Raw genomic sequence first — 27,076 nt, 5'->3', positions numbered from 1 at the left:
CTCAGCCAGGTCCAGTGCTGAGCACAGTGCCAGGGACATTAGAAGCAGGGAGGAAGTTTCAATGACCTCTGCTGCTATTGACAGTAATATTATTATGCAACTTGTGTTTAATAGATACAGTGAATGACCTTGTACAAGAAACCAGGGCCATAAAAAGGAATAAGACAATGTGGTTGCTCTCAGGGAGCTCTTCTTAGTAGAGAGGACAAGACAGCAGCCATGAACTATGACCCAGGACAGAAACCAGAAACCAGAAGGGGCCGGGAACCTGCCAGGTGTTTCAGGGGACAGGGACTTATTTCAAGTGGGATTTGAACAGTCAAAGAGGGTCCAGGTGAGGGAAGCTGAGAGGTTAACACCTCTAGGAGGACCTGGGCTGGGGAAGGCCAGAACCAGTTTGTCAAAAGGAAGAGAGGCAGAGGAAAAAGAAAGAGGAGGAGGAGGAGACAGAGCATGGCCTTTCTGGTAAGTGAGGCCATGAAACAGCTCTTCCTCAGTCAGCACTGGGGAGCCAGGCAAGGATTTGGACAGGAAATGAGCACAATCAAGGGTGGAGCTTTCTCAGTCCCCCATCTCTCTAAATGGAGATGGAAGCCAGCCCACTTTGAAGATCTTGCCACATTCACTTTATTTTTAATTGTGGTAAAATATATGTAACATAAAATTAGCCGTTTTGACCATTTGAAATGTATAATTCAGTGGCAGTAAGTACATTCCCAGTGCTGTGCAACCATCACCGCTGTCTGTCTGTTTCCAAAATTTTTCCATCACCCCAAACAAACTCTGTAGCCATTAAGCAATAATTCCCCATTGTCCCCTTTCCCAGCCCCTGGTAACCACCATTTTACTTTCTGTTTCTATAAAGTTGACTGTCTAGGTACCTTTATAAGTGGAATCATACATTTGTCCTTCTTTGTCTGGCTTATTTCACTTAATGTTTCCAAGGTCCATGTGTGTTGTAGCATATGACAGAACTGTTCTTTTCATGGCTGAATAATATTCCATTGTATGACTGGATCACATTGTGTTTATCCATTCATTCATTGATGGACCTTTGGGTTATTTTCATATTTTTGGCTAACCACATTCACTTTTTTATCATTATCTTTTGGACCAGGAGTGGGACACAGATGGATTAAAGCAGGGTTCTGTTCCTTCTTCTGAGTCCTTACCTCTTTTTGTGACTTTCTTTTCTCATGGACACTGTTAACCTCTCGCCTGCTCAGAAGAGCCCCAAGAAAATGGGCATACCCAATGGAGACCACAGTTACCAGGTTTTATAGTGAAAACCTATCACTTACCTAAACAGTGCCTGACTCACAGAACTCTTAACCTGTAGAGAACCACTGTACCAGAGTGCTGACTCTGACACCCAGATTTTAGAGTTGGATAGCAACGATGATTTCCTCCTTCTCCGTCCTCAGACTGCCCTGCAGCTCAGGCAAGGTATGAGCTCACAGAAGAAACAGCAGAATGAAAACTTGGCTGTGTCCCCTGCTTCAGCTTAGTGTGTGTAAAGCTTTGGTGACCTCTTAAGAAAGCAGAGGCTCTGATGTGTTTCTTTAAAATTAAAGAGTAATCTTCATGGAACAGAAATAGAATGTAGAACTTCTAAACCACTAAAGAGAATTAAAAACAACAACAAAAAAAGAAAAAGAAAAATTGACCAGCCCAGCAAGAATAAGGAAATGGGGGGCCCTGGCTGCTGTGGCTCAGTGGATTGAGTGTTGGCCTGTGAGCCAAGTGTCGCTGGTTCGATTCCCAGTCAGGGCACATGACTAGGTTGCACATCAGGTCCCCAGTTGGGGGCGCGAGTGAGAGGCAACCACACAGTAATGTTTCTCTCCCTTTCTTTCTCCTTCCCTCTCTCTAAAAATAAATAAATAAATAAATAACCAAAAATAAAATAAATAAATAATTAAAAAAAAAAAAGAATAAGGAAATGGGGAGATGAAAGAAGAAAGAACCAAAAGAGATACTGAAGAGAAAACACAAGTAAGCTAACAGGAACAAGACCAAACACCAGTAAATCACAATAAATGTAAATGGGTTAAATTTTACTAGAGCCAAAAACATTCAGATGGGTTTTTTAAATGGCAAAATCAATTTGGTATTTATAAAAGACATATTTTTATAAGTAAATATTCAAGCCCCCCCCCCAAAGGCATTATACAGGGCAAAGAGAGATACTTTATGTTGATCAGAGGCATAGTTTCCCAGTATGATTTCAGAGCCTCTTGACCTTGGAGGTCTGTCCTTGGGGTGGTTAAGGAGGTCAGTTGGTCCTCTTGAACATAAAAAACATCTTAGACTTCACCATGAGAAGCAGCATCTTTCTTTCACAGCCCTCAGCATCTTCCCCATCATTCACAGTAGTAATTTTTACAACCGTCTTGCTGTAGTCTCTTCTCTAGACCAGTATCTTCAACATTGAGCATCTGTGTCTGATCCCTAGAAATGTTCATGGTGTGGACTCTGTAGGATTTGTGAGAATGTGGGGTCTGCTGCCTTAGCCACCTAGGCCCTCATCCTCTTCCCACCGAGGTATGCTGGGACCACTCTCAGTTTCCAGCCTCTTTATCTTCTTCCTGATTCCTAGCCTTTGTGCCTCTTAGACACTGTCAATACGCCTCTTGGGAACTACCTGCCTGTTACTTGTTTTTTCTTTTATTTTTTAATTTCTATTTATTGATTTTCTTTTTTAAGAGAGAGATGGTGAGAGGGAGAGAGGCATCAATTTGCTGTTCCACTTATTTATGCATTCATTGGGTGATTTTTGTATGTACCCTGACCAGGGATCAAGCCACAACCTTGGCATATCAGGACGATGCTGTAACCAATGGAGCTACTCGGCCAGGGTATATTTTTCATAGCTGAGCCAGTTAGCATACTGTGATTACAATTCCTTTCGTTTGATTCCCTGGAGTTGGCCATTGCCTCTTTTTTATTTTTTCAACTTTAGCCCTCTATCTGGTACTCTTGCTTATGGTATGCCTGTGTTTTGTCATTTTTACTTTTATATACTCAAATACATCAATTTTTTTTTCTTTAATGGATTCTGTATTTAAGTCTTTAAAGGGCTAACTTCTTCACCTCCATGTTTTCTTCTAGTATTATGGTTTCTTTTTTCTTAATAGACTGGGTTTTTTTAGAACAGTTTTAGATTTACAGAAAAATTGAGAAGATAGTACATAATTCTTATATTACCCATTCTCCCATTTTCCCCTATCATCAACATCTTACATTAGTATGATACATTTGTTACAACTAATGAACCCAATATTGCTACAGCCTTGTTACCTAAAGCCCATAGTTTACTTAGATTTCCTTAGTTTTCACCTAGTGTTCTTTTTCTGTTCCATAGTCCTATCTGGGATACAACATTGCACTTAGTTGTCATGTCTCCTTAGGCTCCTCTTGTCTGTGACAATTTCTCAGACTTTCTTTGTTTTTGATGACTTGGACAGTTATGAAGTGTACTGGTCAGGTATTTTATAGAATTTTGGGATTTGTCTGATGTTAGTCTCAATATATAAAATTGGAGTTATGGGTTATTAGGAGGAAGACCACAGACATAAAGTGCCATTTGTACCACTTCACATCAAGGGTACATAGTGTTAACGTGATTCATGACTATTGGGGCTGGCCTTTGTCAGACCTGACTGTGATAATGCCTGTCAGGTTTCATCCCTGTAAAGTTACTTGTTTCCCCCCATTCCATAATGTGTACTCTGGAAGGAAGTCACTGTGTGCAGCCCACACCTACGGAGTGGGGGCATTACGGTTTCTTTCCTTGAGGTGAGGTATCCACATACATTATTTGGAATTCTTGTGCATGGGAGAGTTCTCACTCCTTCCTCATTTATAAATTCATTCTATCATTTATTTACATGGTTACTTTATATTTGGGTTATAATTAAATACTTCTTCATTTTATTGCTCAAATTGTTTTATCTTTGGCCATTAGGAGTGCTTTCAGTTGGCTCCTGTGCTATTTTGACAACACCCTCACTGTTTTTTGGTTGGGGTTTTTTTTTTTTTTCTGTAGGATTTCATTTCATTTTATTTTGTTTTAATATTTTTTAACTTTCTGGCACTACACTCCAGGCTCATCTTATATATCTTCTGCCCCAATCCTAGACTCAGCCACCTCTCCAAGGAGCTCTGATTCCTTAAATTGGAGAGTCGTATTAAAAACCAAGATCTGGGTGTTAGGTGTGCTTATTGCTACTGGGGCGTCCTTTCGTTTAGACCCTCTCCGCTGACGGAGCAAAAAGTAAACATATTTTTATTTTTGACATTTAATCTTTGATCTATTTGGGTGTTATCCTGGTATATTCTGAGGTGTGGACCCTGCTTTACCCTTTTGTATCAGCAGCACCCATTAAAGAATCTATTTTCTTTCCACTGATTCAAGTTGCCATCTTTACAATTTACTAAATTCCCATCTGAAACAGAATCTACATCTATTCAGTCCATTGATCTCTTTGTCTATTCATGTGGTTTAATATTTAGTAGAAATGGTTTCCCTTTGTTGTCCTTCTTTTTGAAAGTTTTCTTGGCTTGAAAAAAAAAAAGTTATTTGGGAAAATTGTTTAATGCCTAAAAATGTCTGCATGTCCTTCTGATTGGAGAAAAAATGCTGTGTAGGCACCGTTGATCTGACCATATAAACAAGACACTTACTTTTACTGCAGGCCTTTCTGTTCATGCAAAAACGGGGGCCGGGGAGGGGGGCACTGTGAGCCAGGACCATCAGGAACCCAGTGTTGGAATCTGGGGGCTATAAATATTGACAGCCCAGTGTTCTCATCCTCCTAAAGATAGTGTCAAGCAAAACAGGGCATTTCTGAACTTGAGAGGGAATGTTTTCTTAGAGACCTCTATTTGGAGAAGACAAGAGAGGAGTGTGAAACCCATTTTTATATCAATATATATCACTGAGATTCTTCAGGTGCTTTCTGGAAACTTGCTGCGGCTTCCAAACACTCAAAGAAAACGAGCCTTGCCAGGGCAGCCTGGTTCAGAGAGGTCTGCAGCTCTTCCTCCTTCCTGCTTCCCTGAGGCTGTGGGGACAAAAGCAGAAAACAACTAGCATCCTGTCCTGAAAGCCAGTTGCCTGATGGAATTAGTAGCTACCCCCGCCCCCTGAACCTAAACAGCTCATTGTCCCCATCAGCTCCTAAAGACTCAGTCCCCTTCCAGACTGCCGACATCCACCCCCTACATGCAAGGATGCCGATGTGGCCTTTCAACTTCATTATCCAGGAAAAAAATGCACACAGTGCCCATAATTTACTGATGCAGGCAGGAGAGCTGCCTGGTGCCGTGAGCAGAATCCTGCATGCAGGGCTGGCCTGGGGATGCTTTATCTGTGTCAGGGGAAAAGCCAGGAGCAAGGTCAGGAGCTGCTTGCTACATGGGCCTCCATAAATGGGAGGCAGCAGCTCTTCTCGGATCTCTCACTGTAAACACCCCTGCGAGGCTCCCTGGGCAGCTGACTCCCTGCTCTGTCTCTAAGGATAAGAGAGATCCAACAGGAAAGGAGGTGTCTTTCCTGGGCTGAGCCAGGAAGGGGTGGCCTGAAACATCCAGATGGTCACTGAACCTACTGGGGACCTTGTGACCCACCCCCAACTCTGGGCCGGGCCTGACTGAAACCCAGAGGGGCCTCGGTGTGTTGTGGCTAAGTCCTGTTGGATTTTTGTTGATGTTTTTAATAACTAATCTTCTAACTCCAGTTTTCAGAATGTCTGCTTCATCTAGAGCAAGTGGGATGTTTTGGGCAGGGCAGTTTTTCTCGGTCTTCCTCATCTTTGTCACATATTTTCGAGGACAGGACCCTTAGTGGCTTTGAAGAGACTTAAGGCTCTGAAATACAGGCTGCTTGGCTCTGGCTGAGCATTCGTGTCGGTTGTGGCTTTTACACAGGTTCTTGACCTGCCCTGACTCTTCCCAGTCTGATGGTCCCTTCTCATGTGGGGCCCAGATGGTTCCCAGCACCCCAGCAAAGAGCTGCTCCGGGAGACCTGACCCCACTCGGTGGGTGGGTGGGCTGGGGCTTTGTAACCAGACCTGGAGGACACAGGAGGGTTTCAGAGGCTTCAGCAGCTGATGTCTGGAGATCAATTAGAGATAATGGCTTTGGGTAGACTCGAAGAAGCACAGCCAAGGTTTTTCCTGGTTGTGATTGTGTTTACCTCCTTAATGGGCCTTAGCTGGGCTTGTAGCTCCCCCGCCTCCACTCAGAAGGAGCAGACAGAGGCTTCTGCTCACAGTCCTCCAGACCCTTGCCCTCCTTGTGACCCAGTGTTTGTATAGTTTTAAAAAATTGTCCTCCTTCGTTCATTCAAAAATCATTTAAGTTCTTACTATGTCCTGGACACTGTTCTAAGCACTGAGGATTCAGCAGTGAGTGAGACAGATAAGAAACCTAGTCTCGGAGCTTACAGACTGTAGAGATGATAAACAGGTCAATCAGGAAAACACACACACACACACACAAAAGTGAAGAGTTTAGGACAGAGAATTAAAACAGGGTTAGTTGATAAATTGCACCTCCAGGTGAGAAGGCCTCTCTGAAGGGGTGGCTTCAAGCCCAGACCCCAATGATAAGAAGTGACAGGCCCTGTGGTGATGAAGGGGAAAGGGCTTTGCAGGTGGAGTAGACAGTGAGTGCAAAGGCCCTGGGGCAGGAACAACAAGAACAACAAGGGGACTAGGACAGAGGGAGTGAGGGGGTGGCAGGCTTGGGATAAGCTTGCGCAGTCTGCAGAGGACAGTGCGCTCAGGGCCTGCCAGCTGGGTACCAAGTTTGTATGTGCAATGTGAAGCCTTATGGGGCATCTTCCTCTGGCAGAGGAGAGCAGATGCATAACTCAGGGTGATTGCAAGTGGAGACGAGCACCCAAGAAGGAGTGTAGTGACTCTGGTTCGTTCTAGGTGAGGCCCTGCCCCTGACCAGCTGTCTAACTTTCATTTCTCCATGCTGCAGCTTCCCTGTTAGTGGAACAGCAGTTTGGGCTGGACTCTAGTGGTTTTCAAAGTTTGTTTTTTTGACAGAGGAACCCCTTTCTTCAAGGAACCTCTTCAGGGGAGGAAGTCCAGTGTATGAAGTGTCAGCAGCAGGCGGACATGTCACTGGCAGAGCTGAGAAAGGGGACCAGAGCTCCACCCATCTGCCCCTTCTACCCTCAGGCAGCCCCTCTTCAGCTTTCTTCAGTACCCCAATAACAGGGTCTGGATAGCCCTAAGCTTTGGGCTGGATACAGAAGACAGCCAGAGAGAGAGGCTCCGTCCGCCATGACCACAAACCGCCTGACATCAGGCTGGGCACTCCTCCCTCTCCCGCAGTTTTCTCCCTGGAAGAAATGAGTGACAGACCCCATGCCTTGCCAGGCCCATGGTCATTTTAAGGCTTGGATGTCTGGAATGGCTTTAAGTGTCTAAAGAAAAAGTAGGAGTGAAACAGAAGAAACTCTTTAATTGGAACATTGCTGTAGCTCAGGAAGTGCCCACGCATACCTGTGCAGTAGCATTGACATCTTTTGCTCCTGCGGAGTCCAGAGGTAATGGAAATAAGTGCTTGTCTCCCCCAAAGAACCACAGCATGCACAACAGGTGCCCAAACACAGCCCCCTTCTCAGTCTCTTCAAGAAGTTGACACTCTAGAGAAAAGGCCACCTGGTAGTGGGGTTTCTTGCTGTCCAGTTCATCCACAAATAGGAGGACTGCGAACCAGTCAGAGGTGATTTTGAGTAAAAAAGTACAAAATCCCAGTTGACTGCACAGCAAAACATGAAGGTTTTTTTCCTCTTAAAACAAGAATGAAGGGACCACTATTAGCACTAAGGTTGGCAATGTTGGGTTGGTGTCTCTGTGATATTGTTGGCCTTTTCCTCATGGTTGCAAGTTGGCTGCTATTGCTCCACCCATTTTGTCCACATTCAAGGTGAGAGGAAGATGGGAAGGGGTGGTATAAGCTTAGTCCAGCAAAGCGAAAGCTTTCCCAGAAAGTTGCCGATAGACTTTTGTTGACATCTCATTGGCCAGAACAGGGTCACATGGCTACCTCCAGCTGTAAGGGGGGCTGAGCAAGAAAGAAATGCATTTCCCGGCTCTCTGTAGTTGAGAAAGGAAAGGGAGAAGTGTTGAGTCTGGGTACCAGGTAAGTTAGTTCACAGTATCTGCATGACCTAGGCACCATGACCTGCGTTTGACGATGCCCATGGGTGTTAAGTTGCCAAGGCACCACAGGACAACACAACAGGTACCCAGACGCAGCAGGAAAAAGAACAGTAAAAGAAACAGAGGAAGTGGGAAGGACAGAGAATAGAGGACAGGGAGGCAAGGAAGAGAACAGGAACAACTGCTGAGGGCCTTCTGTGTATCAGGTCTCTCACAGAGAATATGCAGAAACAGAGGCTCAGTTTCAGAGAGCTTAAGTAACTTGTCCAAAGTCACAGAGTTAGCGAGAGAAAGAGCCCTATTCCCTCCAACATTAATGCTATTATTTCCCAAGGGAAGGGGAGGGAGAAGAGAAAGGAAAAAAAGTGCCAGCGAGGGTGGGGACAGGCCAAGGCTCTCAGCTGAGCCAGTGCCATCAGCGTCATGGGGACAGGCCCAGGTCTGCTTATCTTACCACCACAGTCCCTGCGCCTGGGCCAGGCCCCAGCACATAGTAGGGGCTCAATAAATGTTTGTGTTGACTGATGTCTGTAATGTTAATTACTTGTTTTTCACATTATCTTCATCATTAATGATAACTAAGTTTTGGACGGGTGCTCTGAGCTGGGTACCAGGCCAGCTCCCTGCAGGCATCACTGCATTTAAGCCTTACGGCAGCCTTTCAGAACCAAGTTCCTGTTGTTACCCCCTATTTTAGAGATGAGAAACCCAAGGCTTGGAGCGGTTAAGTCACCACCTGCCTGAGGTCACACTGAGGAAAGGGCTGAATGCAAACAAAGCACATCCCCAGTCACCTGCTCCCTACTCTGCTCCCCCACCGGAGCTGCTGACCACCTGTCACATGACTCCAGGCACCAGCAGCTCTGGCTCCAGAACCCTTAGCCATTACCCACCCACCCACACATCACCTGTGGGTTCCGTCATAACCGGATTTCAGCCGAAATGGGAAGTGCTGCCTGTCCCTTTCTCTTGGTAGCCTGCTCCCATTCCCCAGCATGTCTTTCTTGAAGCAGCAGATTAATTTAGCATTTTCCAGCCTGCAGAGGGGCCCTCTTCTGGCCCCCAGCCACCTGCCGAAGAGCCAGCTAGCATTTCCCCAGCAGACTTCCCGGTCCCAGCCTCCCTCTGGGGTTGCCCAGAGTAGCCTGGGGGTCTGGCCAGAGGTTGAAGGCCTCCAGCAGCCCAGCCCACCCCAATTCCAGCCTGAGGGGAACCTCTGGCTGTGCTGTGGGCCCAGACTGGCTCTGGAGACTTCCTCTCCCTGCTCTGCTAGAGGTCAGTGAGGCGCAGCGTCACACAGTTCAGCTCAGTGGTCCCACCTTAGCAGGGCCCACCGCGAGCTCCCACCTAGCATGGCCACTAGCTCCCAGTGTTGTGACTGTGGGCGTGTCCCCAGAGTGCTGTATCCTCGCTATTGGGTGACTGGATGAGTCATTTAATCTCCCTCAAAGAGCCCCTACTCCAGGTATAAAATGGCAATTAATATAGACCTTGTTATTTGGCTGATTAAATAAGGTAACATACTACCATCCAGCATGGGTCCTGGTGCAGTTATTGATTATGCTGAGCTCTAAGCTGCTCAGCTGTGGTAACTAGCCTTGGCTTTTTTTTTTCTTCAAACTTTTATTGAAGTATAACACAAGTACAGAAGAGAGCATGTATCATTAAGTGGATATCTCAGTAAGTTTTTACAAACCGAATCCACCTCCTGTGACCAATTCTTGGATCAAGAAATAGAACAGCCCTGGCCGGTATGGCTCAGTTGGTTGAAGCATTGTCCTGTAAATTGAGAGGTCGAGGGTTCAATTCCCGGTCAGTGCACGTAGCTGGGTTGCAGGTTCAGTCCCCAGTTGGGGCTCCTGTGAGAGGCAGCCAATCAACATTTCTCTCACATTGATGTTTTTCTTCTTATCTTTCTCCCGTCCTTCCTCTCTCTCTAAAATCTATAAGCATATCCTCAGGTGAGGATTAAAGAAAAGGAAATAGAACATTTGTCAGTACCTCGAAGACCCTTTGTGCACCCCTTCTAGTCAGTACCCCTCAGCCTGGGTGACCACTGTCCTGACCTCTAATAGCATAGATTCATGTGGTGTGTGCGCTTTTTTGCTCACAAGGATAAGTTTGTGAGAGTCTTCTGTGTTGAGGTGTGCAGAGCTAGTCTGTGCTTTTCTATTGCTGAGTAGTATTCCATGGTGTAGATGTACCACAATTATCCATTCCCTGTTGATAGACAATGGGGGCTGCTGTGAATAGTGCTGCTATGATCGTTCGAAATGTATTCTTTGGGAACCACCAGTACTTGTTTCTGTTGTGTGTACATGTAGGAGTGGGAGTGCTAGTTTGTGTCTGGTCTTGGAGTTTTGGCTGGGCCTCTTGCAAAGTGTTAGAAAGGAAGGAAGGAAAAGAGAAGAGGTAGGAGTGCACTTTGTGGGAGTTACCAAGTGTGGCCCATGTTGAGGGTGGTATGATTAATTCAGAGCTCTGTCGCAGACCTCAGGGCTGTGCTGGGCAGTGGGCAAGACCGGGTCCTGAGTCATGCAGTGTGGGATGCCACAGGGACTTTGCCACCTAAGAGCCTGTCCCAGCCCAAGAGCTCACTTCCGTTGGGGAAATGAGGTGTAACACAGAAAATGGGAAGAACCACAGTGATTAAGTGACAGAAGACTAAGAGAAGCCCATTACCAGAGCCAGCTGGTGGTCTGTGAGATTGACATTGCGAGTTCAGGGGGCATAGTTTGGCAGGGTTGAAGGGTGTCTTTGCCAACTGCCCAAAGCATCTTTCCACATAGTGAATACCTGTGCATTCCTCAGTGCCCAACTTACGTGTCACAGCTTCAAGGGAACCCTCCAGGATCCACTATGTCCTTCTCACATGCTGGGTACTTCCTTCCTAGCAGGTCCCACAACTCTCAAGTACAAACTTAGTATATATCCTGTGACCAGAAACTGTATGGTCATTTGTTTAATCTCTTTCCTGCTGGCCTGCAGGCTCCAAGTGGGCAGACCTGTGTCTGTATTGTTCATTGCTTCATTCATACTTATGGTGCCTGGCATGTGGTGGTGGGTTGATACATATTTGGGGAAAGAACATGGGCCTGAAAGCATGCATGATCAAAGGCATGGAGAGGGTCACTCACGCATGGGTGACTGAGGGGCAGAAGAAGGTGAGTCTGTTTGAAGCCCAGGTCACTGTTTGAAACAGAAGGATATACAGCCAGCAGAGCTGTGGAAGGCCTCGAACACCAGGCCAGAGAACTATAATTTGATTCTGCCAGCAACTGGGAACTGTTGAAGGTTTTGGAGTAGGAGAGTGACATGAACAGAGACTAATTGATGACATTTTAAAGCAACACAAAAGATAGATGAAACTAATTTGACTATTGTTGTGGCTGTTAGGAGAGTGCATTTCAACAAGTCAGGCTCTTTTAGTTGTATTCATTGTGGGAAATTATCTAAATAGAATAGAAATGAGGAAACAGTATTGGACAGGGTCTCCTAATTTCAGCAAAGGTATCAAAGTAGGAGATTGCAGCTACCTGCGCAAAAATCAGCAAATACGAAGCATAAATGGATAAGCTTGAGCTACAACCCAGCCTGCAGACCAAGTATTTTGAATCAGGCACACGTGAAACCATTGGTGCTTCTATCCAGGCTCCTCTTTCTGCCTGGCCACCTGCCCCACTTGCCACCTGTCACATTCCTCCTGCCTTCTTTTGGTTCAGAGTAGATGTCACCTCCCTTTTCCCCAGCCCCTCAGGTGGAAACATCCCTCCTTTCTCCATAATTGTGCCTCACCTAGAGTGTCTCTCTGCTGTGGCATGGGTTTAATTGTCTTTATTATGCTGGGGTAGAGACAGTTCATTGGGGTAGATATTAAAATATATTCTAGAGCTATACTATTGGGACAGGAGTAGATAAATAGAATAGAATAGACAATTCCAAAAATAATGTGAAATTAATGTAGTATAAAGATGGCATTTTCAATCAGTGGGTAAAGATGAGTTATTTCAAGGGTGGTATTGGGACAACTTGGATAGCCATTAAAAATATAAGCTAGATCCTCACCTCACTACTTATATGGAGATAAATAACAGATGGAATAAAGATTTAACTGTAATGAAGCTATAAATGCTCTAGAAGAAAATATGGGTGAATTACTTTTATCATCTTAAAGTGGAAAAAGAAAACGTTCATTTTGACCAGAAGCCCTAAAGTCCTAAAGGAAAAAAATTAATGGGATGATATAAAATTTCCATATGGCAAAAAATCCCTTCATAAACAAAATAAAAAGACAACAAAAGGAAAACATATTTGTAAAATATATGACAAAAGGTTCATTTCCAAGGACATCTTACAAAAATTTTTAAAGATAGGACTGCTAACCCAAGTACCCAAGTAGAGAAATGGACGAAGAATATGAACAGGTTGTTAGAAAGAAAGAGAGAAAGAAAGTGTAAGAGGGGTAGGGTGGGGGAAGGAAGGAAAATACAAGTGACCAATAAACATGAAACACATAAACATTTGCTCACATTCCCAAATGAAAGAGGCAAAGGAAAATAAGAGATGCCATTTTTCACCTTTCAGATGGGTAGAGATAAAAGAAATTGCACTGACAAGTGTGTAGTGAAATGAGAACTGCCAGATATTGCTGGTGGCTGAGTAAACGACTTTGTGGAGAGGGATATGACCATCATAGTGAAAATCTAGAATCCTGGTGATGACAAAAGTTCCCATTTACCAAGTACTTCTTCTGGGGAAAAGATCAAGCTGTATCTTATGACCTAACTTCAGAAGGCATACACCCGCATTTTCAAGCTATTCCATTGGTTTCACAGCCCCGTTCATTGAGACAGGGTCTAGGGTGTGACACCAGGAAGTGAGGATCATTAGGGACCCTCTTGGAGGCTGGCTACTACAGTTTCTAATTTCAAAGGGGACACTTTGGTGTCAAATGCTACCTTAAACACACTACTCTATTATCCACTTTGTATGTGAGGAAATTGAGGCTTACAGAGGTTTAAGTATGGTGCCCAAGGTCACTTGTCTGGTGTCAGAGCCAGAATTTGAACCGATTCCATTTGGCTAGACTCTCTAGACTCTTGGCTAGACCTCCTTACTGGTCTCCCCACTGCCACTCTTGCTTCCTTATAATCTCATTCTCCTCTGATCTAAAAACAATTCATATTGCATCATTTCCTCACTCTTAGAATAAAATCCACACACCTCACAGTGGTGTACGAGGCTCTGTGTGCCGGGCCCTGTGTGCCTTCTCAGCTGCATCTGCCCCCATCCTCCTCTTTGCCCACTGCCATCGGTCATTTTCCTATTCCTCAAGCATGCCAAGCCCCTTCCCACCTCAGAGTCTTTACACTAGCTGTTCTCTCTGCCTGAAAGATTGTACCCCAGCCCTTCACCCAGTTGTCCACTTCGGCCATCCCAGGGGCAGGGCACATGTTGGACTCCCCTGACCACTGAGCCCGGAGTTCACACTTGTCTCCCCCCTCAATCCCTGTCTCTACTCTGTCCCTCATTCCTCCATCCTCTGCCTCTCCTTGACGCCGTCTGTACCTCAATCCTTCTGTCTCAGATACAACCAAGATTCCAACTTAGCATTTAGCTGCTATTTCTCTTTAGTCTCGTAATTTAGAACAGCCAGATTAATGACAGTGGATCTTTTGAAGAGTTCAGGACAAATCCAGGTTAAGCATTTTGGGGGAGAACACAACAGAAGTGATGCTCTGTCCTCCTACTGCATCCCTTCAGGAGGTGAGCACATCATGTCTGGTGGCCCCACTTGGCTCAATTTGATCACTTGGTTGGGGCATGTCTGGCACATCTCTCCATTGTGCAGGTACATGTTTCCTTCTGTCGTTAATAAGTAATTTCTAGGGATAAGTGGGGTTTTGTTTTTTTTTTAATGCTTTGAGATGCTTAAACAGCATCTGCTCTGGTCACACTAAGATCCTGTTATTCCCAATAATAATGACCTGGTTCCCATGGCCAGGTCCCCACTTGTGGAGCAGGCCCATTTCATATAGGAAGCTACAAGGAGGGGCTGCTGCTTAAAAAGCACCATAGGGCAAATGCCCCACCAGCTGTTTATTTACAAAAGCACCCACTGTTTGCAGAGCCTGGAGGAGACATGAAGGCAGTACTGCCCCCTTAAGCAGATGGTAACAGCCTTCTCTGCCATGATCTCCCACCAGACTGGGACACATCATTGGGAGAATTAGTGGTCAGAAAACTAGGCCATGCCATTCCTTGTTAGGACCCCGTGCTGTGGCCACTTTAAGGATGGAGGGAGCTGTCTAGAGGCACAAGGACACTAAAAGCAACCTATACAAGGTTACTCAAGGAGTGGCAGGCAGCTCCTGCAGGAGATTTCTGCAGGCTTCAGCACACATAAAACTTGCCTAATTCCCGGTGCTACTAAACAGCCAGGTTATTCCAGGGTTCCCAACTGCTTTGGTGGATTGAGTGGGGCTGGGGCTGTTTTATCGCAAGGATGGTAGATGAGTTCACATTTCATGCTTAGAGAAAATCACTGCTCTGCCCTTTTGGGCAGCGCTATCTCTCTTTTATTAGTCAGAGAAGAACTGGGTTATCTGGGTTCAATTCCACCTTTGAACTTCAGTTGGATTTGGCATTATATTTCAAGCTCAAACGTCCACCACTGCTGTGAAATAGTGACTCAGGCCAGCAGAAGTCAAAGGTCTCTGGAAATGTGGTGGGAAGAGATGGGAAATCCTGGGCCTGAATTACCTCACTTTCAGTGTGGAAGGACACTTTCCGTGTTTGAAACACCTACGTTTCTCTGGATGAGCTGAAGAGCTGTGGCTACTAATTCTAAAAATCATTACTGGGCACCAACATGTGTGGACTTTCAGGTAATGAAGCCTCCAAACTGGCTCCCACCGCAGAGGATGCAAAGTCAAGATCTCACAGAGAAAACTGGTAAGAGTGAATTGGTTTGAAAACGCACTTGATTTCAGGGATAAAAGGTGCTAGTGAGTAACATGGGAGTGGTATACTGACACGAAAGTCTTCGGCGTGTGAGGAAGGAAGTCTATGTGCCTTAATTTGATGTGTTGTCATCTTTTCATTTTTCTAGTGGGTGAAATATACTGAGCTCTGAACCTGTACTGTTGCACTTCCAAGTCTCACCTGTAGAGGGAGCCTTGTTTACCTCGGGTTGTTCACAATGCAAAGGTTCAGTGGAAGAAAGAAAAGGATTTTTACAAAAAAAAAAAAGTTGTAAGGTTAAAGGCAGTCTGTTTCAAAATTGCAAACAATTGCAGTAGCTGTCTCGCTTTCTCTTCTTTGTTGGTTCCACTGTGAATAAGTTGTAGCGTAAAGTCAGTAGAAATTGCCCTTCCTCCTCGGATGCGACCAGAGGAACCGGGAGGTGGGATCGTTATTAGGTTTTGTTTTGGTGTTTGGCCATTTCCTTATAGAATTTCACGAGAGCAGCTCCCCATCCCTGTTAATGCACAAGATTTTTCTGAAGGCTGATCTGATGTAACGGAGACTGTGAATTTGGGGAGGGGGGTATCTGCCCTGACCCATCTTCTCTGTCGGCTCCAATTCTGCTGTTTGGGGAAGAGCGTGTTATGTTTCAAGGCGGAATTTGAGGTTAGCTCGGAGATCCGAGGCCCCCCACCCTCACCCCGCGACGCCCCATGCCGCCTTCTCCAGCACCCCAGGCTGACGAGGTGTGTCCGCGCGGAGGACGGCGTCTCTGATCCGCGTGGATCATTCCCCGCCTGCGATGCTGTGTCTCCGCGTACAGTGCGCGCCCAGGTCTGAGATAGAGCTGCATTCTTGATATTATCCCATTACTTTACAACTGTAGCTGGCGCTCAGTTAGGAGCCCGCACGGTGTGGTCTAGAGGAAGCACAATGACGGGTGGGAGGGAGCCGGGAGGGAGCCGGGAGCGAGCCCGTGGCAAGCTCTCGGGATCGCTGAAATGTTTGAGTCGGACAGGTGAACCCAGCTTGGACTCTTAGGCGCCCGCCTGGAGGAAGGAGGGGTGCAAGGGTGGGTGTAAAATAAGTGGTGGGAAAGAGACAAAGGAAGAGTGAAGAGGCGAGGTGGTGCGGAATAGAGGGAGGGGGAGGGGAGTGAGCAGCGAGCCGAGGAGCCCGAGCTTGAACTTGATCAAGAAAAGGGGGCCCTGAGGTGGGATGGGGGGCCCGGCAGAGAGCCAGACACGTGCCTGGCTTTTCCAGACCTGAGTCTCGCTCCCACAGCCCAGGGACCCAGCCCCTGGCCCAGCAGCCCCGCCCAGCGAGGGCCCACGTCCCCCGGGAACCGGGAGACTCGCCGGGATCGAGGGCTGCCCGAAGGCCCCGGGGGCGCCGAGTTCCTAAAGGTGCCTGAGTCACTTTCTTTGGGCGAAGTCTCTCCTCTCCTGGCCTGAACGCGGAGAGCCGGCTGTGTGCCCTCCAACCCCCGCCCGAGACTCGAAGACTGCGGCCTCCGGGAGCAAGGGGAGGGCACAGACCCCACAGCCTTCTTTCCCGGGCTCAGACCCCGGCTGGGATCTTCCTCGAAGCGCTTCCCCCTTAAGAGCGCTTTCGCCCCAGAAGCGCACGGCGGTGCGTCCAGTGCGCCCTCATCACCACCTCCCTACCTGGCCTAGCACCCCCTCCTTTCTCTTCTTTTCCCCCCACCCGCCTCTCCCTCCTTTCTCCTCTCCCGGGGTGCCTTCTTTTCCTCTCCCCCTCCCCCCGTGCCCACTCCTCCGTCTCGCCCGCCCCTCCACCTCCTCTTCCTGCTGCTCCTCCTACTCCCCTAGCGTGCGCCCTCCCGGCGCTCCCCTCCCCCGGCCCCCGCCCCGTGCCGGGTCCCGCCCCCCTCCCCCGCCTCCCCGTGCCCGGTGCCCCCCTCCCCCTTCCTCCCTCTCGGCCTCGGCGCCGCCGCTGCCGCCGCCGCTTGCCTGGGCCCTCCTCCTGGCCACCCCCGCCCCCGGGCCGGGCAGTGACGCGCCGCGGCGGTGCCAGCCCCTCTCTCCGGGCGGCCGCGGCGGCAGCAGCAGCAGCAGCAGCAGCTGGAGCTGTGGGGCTGTCACCGCCGCTCACTCGCGGAGCCCGACCGCCCGTCTCCGCCTCGCCTCGCCTCCCGCCCAGGTACGGAGTCCGGCCCAGATCGCCGAGATAGGGCAGTTTCTGGGCCCCTGGCCACCGCCGCCCTCCTCCCACCGCTGCCGCCGGCCGTTGAGCTGCGGTTAAGGGGGCGGGGGTTGGGGGGGTTCCGGGGAGGGGGCCGCGGGGGAGCTTCCTGCGCCAAGGCTGAGCAGAGGGGCGTAGGGAAGCGGCTGCGCCCTGGGCGGAGTGCGCTGGGGCGGGGGGCGGGTGAGTGTGACCGAGTGGCGGGGGCAGCGGAGGCTGCACTCCGTGAGGTGCCCGAGAGGTGTGCCCAGCCCGGAGTGCCGGGGGTCGCCGGGCGCACTGCACTTCTGGGCTGCGCGCGCCGCCGGTCCTGGGGGGCGGTGATTGTGTGCGCCGCGCCGCGGTATTGTGCGGCGGCCACACCGTTTGCAGCGAGCCGGGCACCGCGTCCCGGGGAGGAAGGCGTCCTCGGGCGGCGGCGTGGGGGCCGGGCTCGGGTTGCCGCCGCCGCGGCCGCGAGAAGGGAAGTGGACTGTGTTTAGGGATGTGAGGACGGGAAGCGTTAAGTGGCAGGGAGGGGCTCCCTGCCTGGGCGCGGGGAGTTGGGACTAGGTTCGCAGAGTTGGACCCACTTCGGCAGGCCCCTCCCTGTCCGTGCTCGGAACGAGCGGACCCGGTGTCCCGCTCAGGTGTAGGTGGGAGCGAGAGCCGGGGGCGTCGGCGGCCCTCGCTGAAGGGGCAGTTCCTTCGTGAAGGGGGCACATGGGGCGGGGGCAGCCGTCCGGAGTGAGGGCGCGCGCCCGGGCTAAGTTAGGTTTTTACGCCGCCGCTCGCCGCTCTTCACCTAGTCCTCCAGGGCTCCCGACACTTTGTCGTGGGGCGGGTTGGCGAGTGCCATTTGCATTTTCATTACAGCTGCTGGGGTTCAGAAGTGACCTCCCCTCCCGTCCTCCGCTACTCCCACCTGGAGCTGCGTTTGCCTGAGCCTGGTCGCCCCTACCGGGCGGTGCTTCCTGAGGGAAGTTCTCATTAAGCCTCGCTAATTAGCGTTATTCCTGGAGAAAGGTTAAGGTTAGACTGTCCTTTTCCTTCTCGGGAGCCCCCCCCCCATTCCCTTCTCCCTCCTTCCTCCCCAAGAACACAAAAGCACAAAAAGAAAGTGTGAAAAGGCGCAGATCAATTGAGAAGCCACAAACCCATTAATTCAAATAGAATCTTTTTTTCCCCCTCTAAAACATTGATTTTTCTTTCTGTCTGCTCTGAGGGGAGATTAATAACCTCCTGATTTCACCTGAAATGGTGTTTGGACTCTGTGATTTCCTCCTCTTTCTGAGAAGGATTGTGGCTTGAAATAGATTCTCCCTTGAGATAAAGCCCTACTTATCCCAGAATCAGCTGGAAACCCCAGCCTGGGCCCCACCAGGTGGGGCTTGTGACAGGGAGTTGAGGGGGCCGGAGGAGGGGCTCACCCAACTCTGGGAAAGCCATCTGTAGATGAGACCAGGGGCCCCATCTTGCCCCCTGCTTCTGGGCTTTGGATTGGTGTGGAGGGAAGGCCTCTTTATGGCCCAGGCCCCAGTGGTAGTTTAACCCCCAGGTAGTAAATTACCCCTTCATTGGAAAACCATTAGGGCCTAAATGTGCCCTTGAATAATATCAAGCTTCTGTCTAATCCCACCTCAAGCTGTGCTTGTCTTACAGAGTAAGGTTTTAGGGCACCACCTCCTCCTACACCCTCTGCACCAAGGCTGGGTGATGCCCCATTCAGCACCTTCCTGTTTCTGAAGCTGGAGTTAGGGCACCCCAGGACCTTTCTCCCAGCTGAGAAGGCTGACTTTGGGGAACTTCCCCAGCCTGGGCCACCCTGGGGCCATGTGGAGCTGGACTGCCCCTGAGTTGCTTAAGAACTTTTTTGTTTCGTCTGGGCTCTTTTCTTGGAAAGAAACTCCCGCAGGGCATTGTGTCAGAGTGGTTCCTCTGCAGCCCTCCTTTCGGCTGGAAGAACCTTGTCTGCTAGAGCCCATTTCTCCAACCTCCTTTTAAAGAGACCCCTGTTAATGGCAGGGCCTGGGGTATCAGTGAGGCCCTAGTGGTGAGGAGTGCTGGGAAAACAGCCAGTTGCCTTTACTGAGGAAACAAAAGCCTGTTTTACACTTGATACACTAGTAGGAAGGTGTTGAAAATGCTCACTCCCAGCATCCAGCGTCCATGACAGCAAGGACAACAGAGCATTCCCATGTATATGTGAATATGTTTCTGGCAGACCCTGTGTGTTTGAGAGAGAGAGACAAGAGGATACCTCAGATGTGGTAGGTGATTGGCTACGTCTCAGCCCTCCCCACTTCACATTTCCCAGAAGAGCTGTGCCTGTAAGCACAGGAGCTATGTGAGCAGGAAGGAGTAGAATTGTGCAGGGTGTGTCCCTGGAAGGCTGGCCTCCTCCCCTGGTGGCCAGATGGGCTTGGGATGTAGCATAAAGCAGCAGTCTTGGGACCCCACAGCTCCCAGGAGCAGTGGGTGACTCAGACCACCCTAAGATTTCATTTGTGCAGTCCTTTCACAACGGGGATTTGAACCCTGGTTCCTTTAGATCCTGAAAGGGGGTGTCGGCGGGGTTGTCTCCCATTAATAAGCCATCTGATGAACTGAAGTGGTTAAGTTGGGGTCAAATGTGGTTCAGTACCTTCTTGGCATGCTGAGAAGGCTGTGTGTGTAATGCTTGCTGACATGAAGACAAGGGGAGGAATTGCCTCGTCCTAAAGAATTTCCAGGGCTGGGGAGGGCCTGCTCACTTTCTACATCTTAGTGCCTGCCTGCTTGGCTAGAGCTGGTGCTGGAGCAACTGCCCAGCCTGGTGGGCTTTTGGCAGGAGCTTCAGCCTCTCATCAAATAGACCCAGAGGCTGGACAGAGAGGGGTCTGTTTCATGCCCGGCCCAGAAACAGCCCCTGCATGTCCGTACCCACTACCCCTCTTCTGAAATACATACCCAAGGCTCCTGGTCAGGGCTTGTGGCTTACAATTGTACGAAATTCTCAGCAAATCCTCCTCCTTTTCTTTCTCAAAGCAAGTGGTAGAGATAGAGTTACAAGCTCTGGGGAAAGGCCTGGAAAATGTTGTGTGAGGCACGCCCCAGGATCCCTGTCCTGGAGGATGCAAATGGCTCAACTTCAGAGACACCAGGAACCCAGTTCCAGAGAAATTGACCCCAGTTGTAAAATAATCAGGTTACTGATAGCACCTGCCCATAGTTACATGCCATGGATACAGGCGCGCTTCCACCATTTCCCCTCTGGTCTCCCATTTTCTCCTCCTCCTGGGCTGGGCAGTGGTTGGTGCTAGTTTGCTTGCAAAGGAGGAAGGGCATCAGAACCTGGGTGGAGAGAAACTGAATCTGCCCATGAATTTTGGACTGCAGATAAGAGCAGGGCAGGCTCCTCTCTTTCTGCCCAGATTGGGGTGTGTCCCAGGGGCTGGCTGGGTACTGCCCGCCTGCCCCCCCCCCCCCACTCCTGAGTTCCCTTTTCAGAAGGGCAGTTGGCTGTATCATTCTGTGAACCACCATGGCTCAGGCCCTTTGGTGCCGAATAAATGGTGGACTTCACCGATATGTGGGCAAGGCTGCAGGCTTCAGGGTGTCTGAGGGCAGAGGTAAGAGGAGTCAGGGGCAGCTAGCCAGCCAGTCACATGGCGTCTGGAGAGAGGGGCCCAGAAGCAATGGATTGTACATGCATTTTCTAATGAAAGTTTCACTGAAGTTTGTTTACAGAAAGAGAGAAATTAGTAGACCCAAATCCCTTGAAATTCCAGGAGGGGAAAGCAAGAAGCACCTGACCTGTGAGTTATGACCTCTGGGTGAGCGTGGGGAGCACTCTAGGTCTATGCACAGGCCCGGGGCTCTGCCGCTTGCAAACCTGCGCTACCCACCTTCTACAGGTCCCTCTGGACTTGGGTGTATTTTGCCCCTCTGCACAGTTGTTGATGGGCTCTGAACTGTGTGTGCTGGTAATTGCCTGTGTAATTAGCTTGCTCCTGGAGCCTTGGCTCAGTGTAAGTGGGTGAAGTTACAGACTACCCATTGCAGCTGGGGGTTCTGCTCTAGCAGATGCATTGCAAAGGGATCTTGGGAAGGCTTCTCTCCTAGGTCAGCCCTGAAGGTGAAGGTGTGGAAACTAAGGTTGATTGGAACTTACTCTTAATGGACTTGATTGCTCACTTTAAAAAATTGCTGTAGCAGTAGTGTCAAAATCTTAGAACAAGCACTTAGAAAATAGGGAGTCATGTGGCAAAACCCTGGGGGCCATGAGAAAACTTGCTGGGGACAGCGAGGCTGTCAGTAGATAACCGTGGAGGGGGTTCCACAGCCCCCTTCTCCTTCCCTAGATAACAAGTCCTGGAGGAAAGGAGCCCTGCCTCAGTTGTCTTTGTCCCTAGCACCACCCCAGCACATAGTGTATGCTTGGTAAGTGTGTGTCAACTCTGAAGAGAGACAGTGAGCTTGTGGGTGAGTGTGTGTAATTGTAGCTTTATCTCCCATGAGTTCCCTTTGGGCCTCATCTTGAGAAACATTGTTAAGGAATTGGTTCTCTCCACTGAAGGGAGGAAGTGTGGTGAGGCAGCCTCTTGGTGTGGGCACGCTGTGATGTGGGCTCTCGGTGGACGCCCTGGCTTCGGGTCTCAGCTCTCCCTCCAGCTATGGAGCACTCAGGCAGCTGGGGCAGGTACCAGATCTGGAGCTAGGCCTGGCATGGGTGCTGGTTTTTTGAAGGGGGGCTGTTACAAAGAAATCTCCTAAGACCCTTGCCCTGAAACCCTTTGTGTGTGGGCACTGGCTGCCCTTCATTATTAGGTAATTGCAATGTCAATGTAAAATGTAGCCCATCTCTTCCCAATTTGAGCTGCCAGAGCAGGGGGAGAATGGAGGGGGATCATTTGGGTACATAGTTAAGTGAATTTGAGCCAGTGAACCCCTAGGTTCTGCTGTAGGAAGGAGACCTTGCAAGGCAGCTCTGCTGCTAGCTCGCCCGCCCACTAGGGTCTGGGTTTCATATGGTCTCCACTCGAGAACTGTGTGCGATGGGACCAAGTCCTTAATTGTCAAACTAATGCCACACTGTCATTAAATACCAGTATCGTGCCAGGCAATTCAGCCAATTCAGTGAGTCTCCCTGGCTTTGCAGGGGTTCCAGAAACATACAGCCTAGTCCCCACTTTTGAAAGGACTTAAGGTTTTCTGGAGAAAGACAGGGCAGAGATCCATAGTGTGTTGACATGCTACAGCTGAGGGCTGTGTGCCTGACTAACTGCTGGGGCTAATGGTACAGGGAGACAGACTGTGTAAAAGAGTAACAATGGAGATTGAGCTGGAGTTGATGGAGAGGCGGGGTGTGTTTAGAATTTGGGTCATGGAGCACCACGGTAGTATGGGCATTCCAGGTGAGAGGGGCAGTGAGCAGAGGTTTGAAAGCAGGAAAGTGTGTGTCTGGGCCTTCAGGATCGTACACATCTGGCTCTGCCTCTTGTTAGCTCCTGACCTTGGGCGAGTGCCTTAACCTCTTGGAGCCTCAGTTTTCTCACCTGTAGAATGGGTCTGGTAACTACCTACCTGGTCAGCTGTGATAAGGGTGAAATGAGATAATCCAAGGGGAGCACTTGGCACGTGATAAACTTTGGCTTCTGTTGTTACTATTTTAAACTGGCTGAGGGGAGGTAGAGTGTGGGAGCGCCTCCGTGCTGCACCTAGGGGTTCTGACTTTGTCCTGCTCCTCGGTGAGAACCCTGTGTGTTGAGTGGAACACTCTGCAAGCCTGCCCAAGGTCAATGCACCTTGGGAGGGGACACTCCTGTGTGGCTACTCCTCAAAGCCACCAGCATGTGCTGGGGCCTGGAATGCTCCCCGTGTGGACCACCACACAGTCACCTTCCTCACTTCCCACAGGCCTCTGCGCAATGTTCCCTGGCCATGGGGGGGGCCTCCTTGGCCACCCAGGCAGACTGCCCTGCAGCTACCTCTCCCCTCTCAGTTGGCTTCATTTTGGTATGTAACCCTCATCACCACCAACATTATGTGTTTTTCCTGTTGATTGTCCATCTCCCCAGCGGGCACTGAGCACCAGGAAGATCAGGATTTGCCTTGTCCACAGCTGAATTTCCCAGCACCTGGAAAGGTGCTTGGTGTATACTAGGTATCCAGTAAATGCTGTTGAATGAATGGATGGAGCCTTTTGTGGAGGTGGTGCTTCCAGATATTCATAGAATACTCAATCTTTTAAAAATAATGAGTGTTTCAACAATACCCAGAGCCAGGAGAGGGCTTTCCTCCCTCAACCATGACTTCAGGTCCTACCCTGACCACAGTGTCCCTTAGGCAGCAAGGAAGGAGCAGGGGGCCCAAGCAAGGATGCCCCTCTGGTCCTGACTCCCAGAGCCTGGAATGGGCTCTATCTCTAAAGGTCCTTCTCCCCTACCTAACAGCCTCCCTTCTCACTCTTGGGTTTTATCCAGTTGACATAGGGGAGAGTTTTGTTGTCTCTTTGGACTCTTTGTGCAGAGAGAGCTATATATATATATATATATATATTTAGATTTGTTTATTTACTTTTAGAAAGAGAGGAAGAAAGAGCGAAAGACAGGGAGAGAAACATCGAAGATTGGTTGCCTCTCTCTACGCGCCCCAGCAACCCTTCTGTTTGCAGGATGATGCCCAACCAATGGAGCCACACCGGTCAGGGCCAGAGAGAGATTTTTCAATGTGTGTGTGTGTCCCTCCGGGTGTAAGAACACTGTCAGAGCAAATATGAGTGAGCGTGTTTTCACCCAAGGAAAAATGTGGGTGGATGTGCTTGTGTATAAGGACCAGGGTGGCCTGTGGTGGTGGTGGTGGGGGGGGATGTAGGCAGAGTAAGTGTGCGCGGCACACGGGGAGAGGGGGCACAGGGACCACATGGTTTCTATCCCTGGAGACTCTGAGTGTGCTGTGTGGGGACCCCTGAGCTGGGCAGAGCTGGTGTCCTGGCCCAACTTGCGTCCTCTGGATTCAGCCACAGAGGGTACACACTTGTTCGTGCTGCACAGAAGCTGTAAATTCCAGGAAACTCCCAGCCAGCCCTGCTTTGTGGGGGAGGGACTGGAGGCTAAGCCACGCTGGTTCCCTAGCACTTGGGGAGCAGATGTGTCTGCCTCTGGGACAGCAGCAGAAGAAAGTTCAAACTGAAGTGTGTTTGCTCACTATAAAAGAGATGTTTGTGAGGAGGCCCTGGAGGGGAGGCTTTGGTGGGGGGGGGGTGCTCTGCCAGAAGTCCTTACTGGGGGCCCACAGAGGACATTGTATCTTGCTGGAGGGGACAAGGGAGGGGGCAAAGCCAGAGATCTGGGGTGTGGGAACCACTGGGTCATCGTCCTTGCATTTTACAGCCAGCTCCCAAACGCAGTTGCTTGTTGCTCCTGAAAGAGGCTGGGCCAGAAGGAGGTGGGGTCCTTTCCCACTGGAAGGCTGGATTGAAGGGGGCCCCGCCCTGAGGGTTCCCGGATGACTGGCCAAGGGCTCACTGAAGCCAGTAGGGGAGAGGAGGCAGGCGTGGTCCTCTCTAGCAGGCCCTACGGCTGTTTGGAAGGCCCTGGCGGCCCCCCAGGCCCTTGAGCCGAACCCCCTTTGCGGTCTGATCTGAACCCTTGCCTGCCCCACCCCCTTCCGTCTCTAGACTTCTGGGGCTGGCCTTTTCAGCTCTGGAAGCTGCCCAAGAGCATATCTTTGAAGCACAGCAAAGGTTAGGAAGAAGGAAGACAGAAATGTCCTCTGGGCTGGGGGAGTGGGAGAAAGGAATTCCATGCATGCTCCATGGGAGTCAGGGCGGCAGGCCTGGCGGGCCGGTTGGCTTGGCCTAGGAGGTGCCTGGCATGTCCTGCTCCCCACTGCTGGCTGGCTGGCCCTGTGCACAGTGAGCCCTCTTTCCCAGGCTGTGGGTAGGGAGCAGGGAGCCATGGCCCTTGTTTACAGAGCTTGTCTCAACCTTGGCTCACAAGGGTAAGAGCCAGGCTCTGCCATCCGCCCCTCCAGGATGCAAGACCTCGTAATTGTCTTCAATTACAGAGTGCCGGCCCTCAGCTCTGGCTTCCGACAGGAACCAGAGCCTGAGCCACTTCCATGGGGGGCAGGGGAGCAGCTCAGTGCCTTCTGCAAGGTTTGGGGGCTTCCTCTGGTCCCCAGGGCACTTCCAAGTGCCCACAGGCCCTAGGGCTCACCCATAAGGCAGCCTGGGGGCTGCGGAGAACCTGTCCGTGTTCAACACCCACCTTCTTTGTCCCTGATCAGGATGAAACTTCTGTGAGCAGTGAAGATTTTGATATGAACGACTCCACATGGATGTCAGCTGACCCACACCTGGCCTCCAGCCTGAGTCCCAGCCAGGAAGAGAGGATGCGGAGCCCGCAGAACCTCCACAGCCAAGAGGACGGTGAGTGACCCTCCGTGGCTGGCGGGGGAGGGGACACGCAAGACCACAGGGGCCTAAGAATCTGGGGTGTTGGAATCTGGGCTAGAGGCCCTGGGGGTGGCCCAGGCTTATTCCTGCCCCTCACCCAGTGTTCTCCGCACCTCCGTGGGCCCCACTTCCCAGCTCCTGGTTCCATGGAGACCAAGTCATTTCTCCCAAAGATAAATGAATGGAGCTCTCAGGTACTGGCAGCTGGACGGGCATCATGCTGGTTTGTTTGCCCTGATGCTCATGGGCTGATGTGATATGGATTTTGAAGTGATCATGACTTGGGTCTGGGAAGGTTAACAGTGTGCCTGACCCGGAACAGTTCAGCTGTCCAGCAGTGAAAACGAGAGATGGGCTTCTGCAGCTCTGATGGAAGGCTGTAGGGACTGGGTCCCTGCTTATCACCTGGTGGTCGAGCAGTCAGTGCACTTGTTTGGGTGCCCCCAGCCCCTCGGGATGCGATGCGGCCCAGGGTGAGAAGCTGTTGGGCTTTCCCCTACTCCAGGGCCTGCCCAGCAAGGCTCCAGCCTCCTTGAGAGCAGGGACTTCCTTTTTGGGGTGGGAGAGTTGGGGTCAGAAGTTACACTCCAGAAATCTACTCCAGAGCTCTCTTGTGGAGGCCCCGGGGTGCTGCGCTTTGGGGCTCCAGTTCCTACCTCAGCCAGGTGCATTTGTTGGCCTCAGGTAGCACCTATGGCCCGAGTGTTCTGGCCAGGCTCTGTTTTCCTGGGTGGAGGTGACTGGGGAGAGGGGATGAGCCACACCAGGCCTCAGAGAACTGGGGTGTAGAGCTGGCAATTAGGAGAGGTCAAAGGTCGGGGCCTGGAATGTGAGAGGGAGGTAAAGGGTTAAAAGGGGGTGTAGTGTTAACTCTGAAATGGGTTAGCCTTAAAGAGTAAATAAGGGGAAGGAGCCTTGCAGTTTGGGTCAAAGTTCATCTCCATGGCAGAACGGCACACCTCTGACTGTCCTCTTGGGCCTGAATCCGGCTTTGTCTGAGAGGAGTCCCAGCCTGGAGGCAGCTGGGGTGGCTGGGCCAGGGGCTGGGGATCCCAGAGGGTGGTTCTTTGAGAGTGGGTGCAAGACTACTGGGAAAGAAAAGGCTTTTGTGCCTTGCTGCCTTGTGCTTGGAGCCTCCCAGACCAATACTGCCTTTCAGCCATCCCACCAGGTGGGGACCTGGGGCAGAGGCAGCCACATGCTGCTGGTGGCTCTGGGGCTGGGAAGTGCCCAACAGCTGACCTCTCTCATCTGAGCTGATTGAGAGCCACACCCAAAGGCTGAACCGAGGGCCCCTAC

General features: G+C 50.3%; 1 protein-coding gene across 3 annotated transcripts in view; it reads left to right on the top strand.

Annotated features, from left to right (window-relative positions):
* The window catches only part of NOL4L (nucleolar protein 4 like), a 118,384-nt gene that overhangs the window by 68,033 nt on the left and 23,275 nt on the right, over positions 1-27,076 (top strand). The window contains exons 1-2 of one of the 3 annotated variants that reach the window (XM_090286221.1): positions 17,179-17,316; positions 25,609-25,750. In XM_090286221.1, coding sequence (XP_090142347.1) covers positions 25,642-25,750 — 109 coding nt within the window. In that variant the 5' untranslated portion in view covers positions 17,179-17,316; positions 25,609-25,641. Of the gene's footprint in view, positions 1-17,178; positions 17,317-20,881; positions 20,949-25,608; positions 25,751-27,076 lie in introns of those variants that run through there. The other 2 variants (XM_090286220.1, XM_090286219.1) reach the window with 2 other exon arrangements.

Source organism: Furipterus horrens, unplaced genomic scaffold (genome assembly GCF_987537825.1).
Source record: "Furipterus horrens unplaced genomic scaffold, mFurHor1.1.pri manual_scaffold_8, whole genome shotgun sequence".
Classification (NCBI taxonomy): Eukaryota; Metazoa; Chordata; class Mammalia; order Chiroptera; family Furipteridae; genus Furipterus; species Furipterus horrens.
The sequence above is the reverse complement of the archived record's forward strand: the minus strand, read 5'-3'. Positions and strand labels throughout refer to the sequence as shown.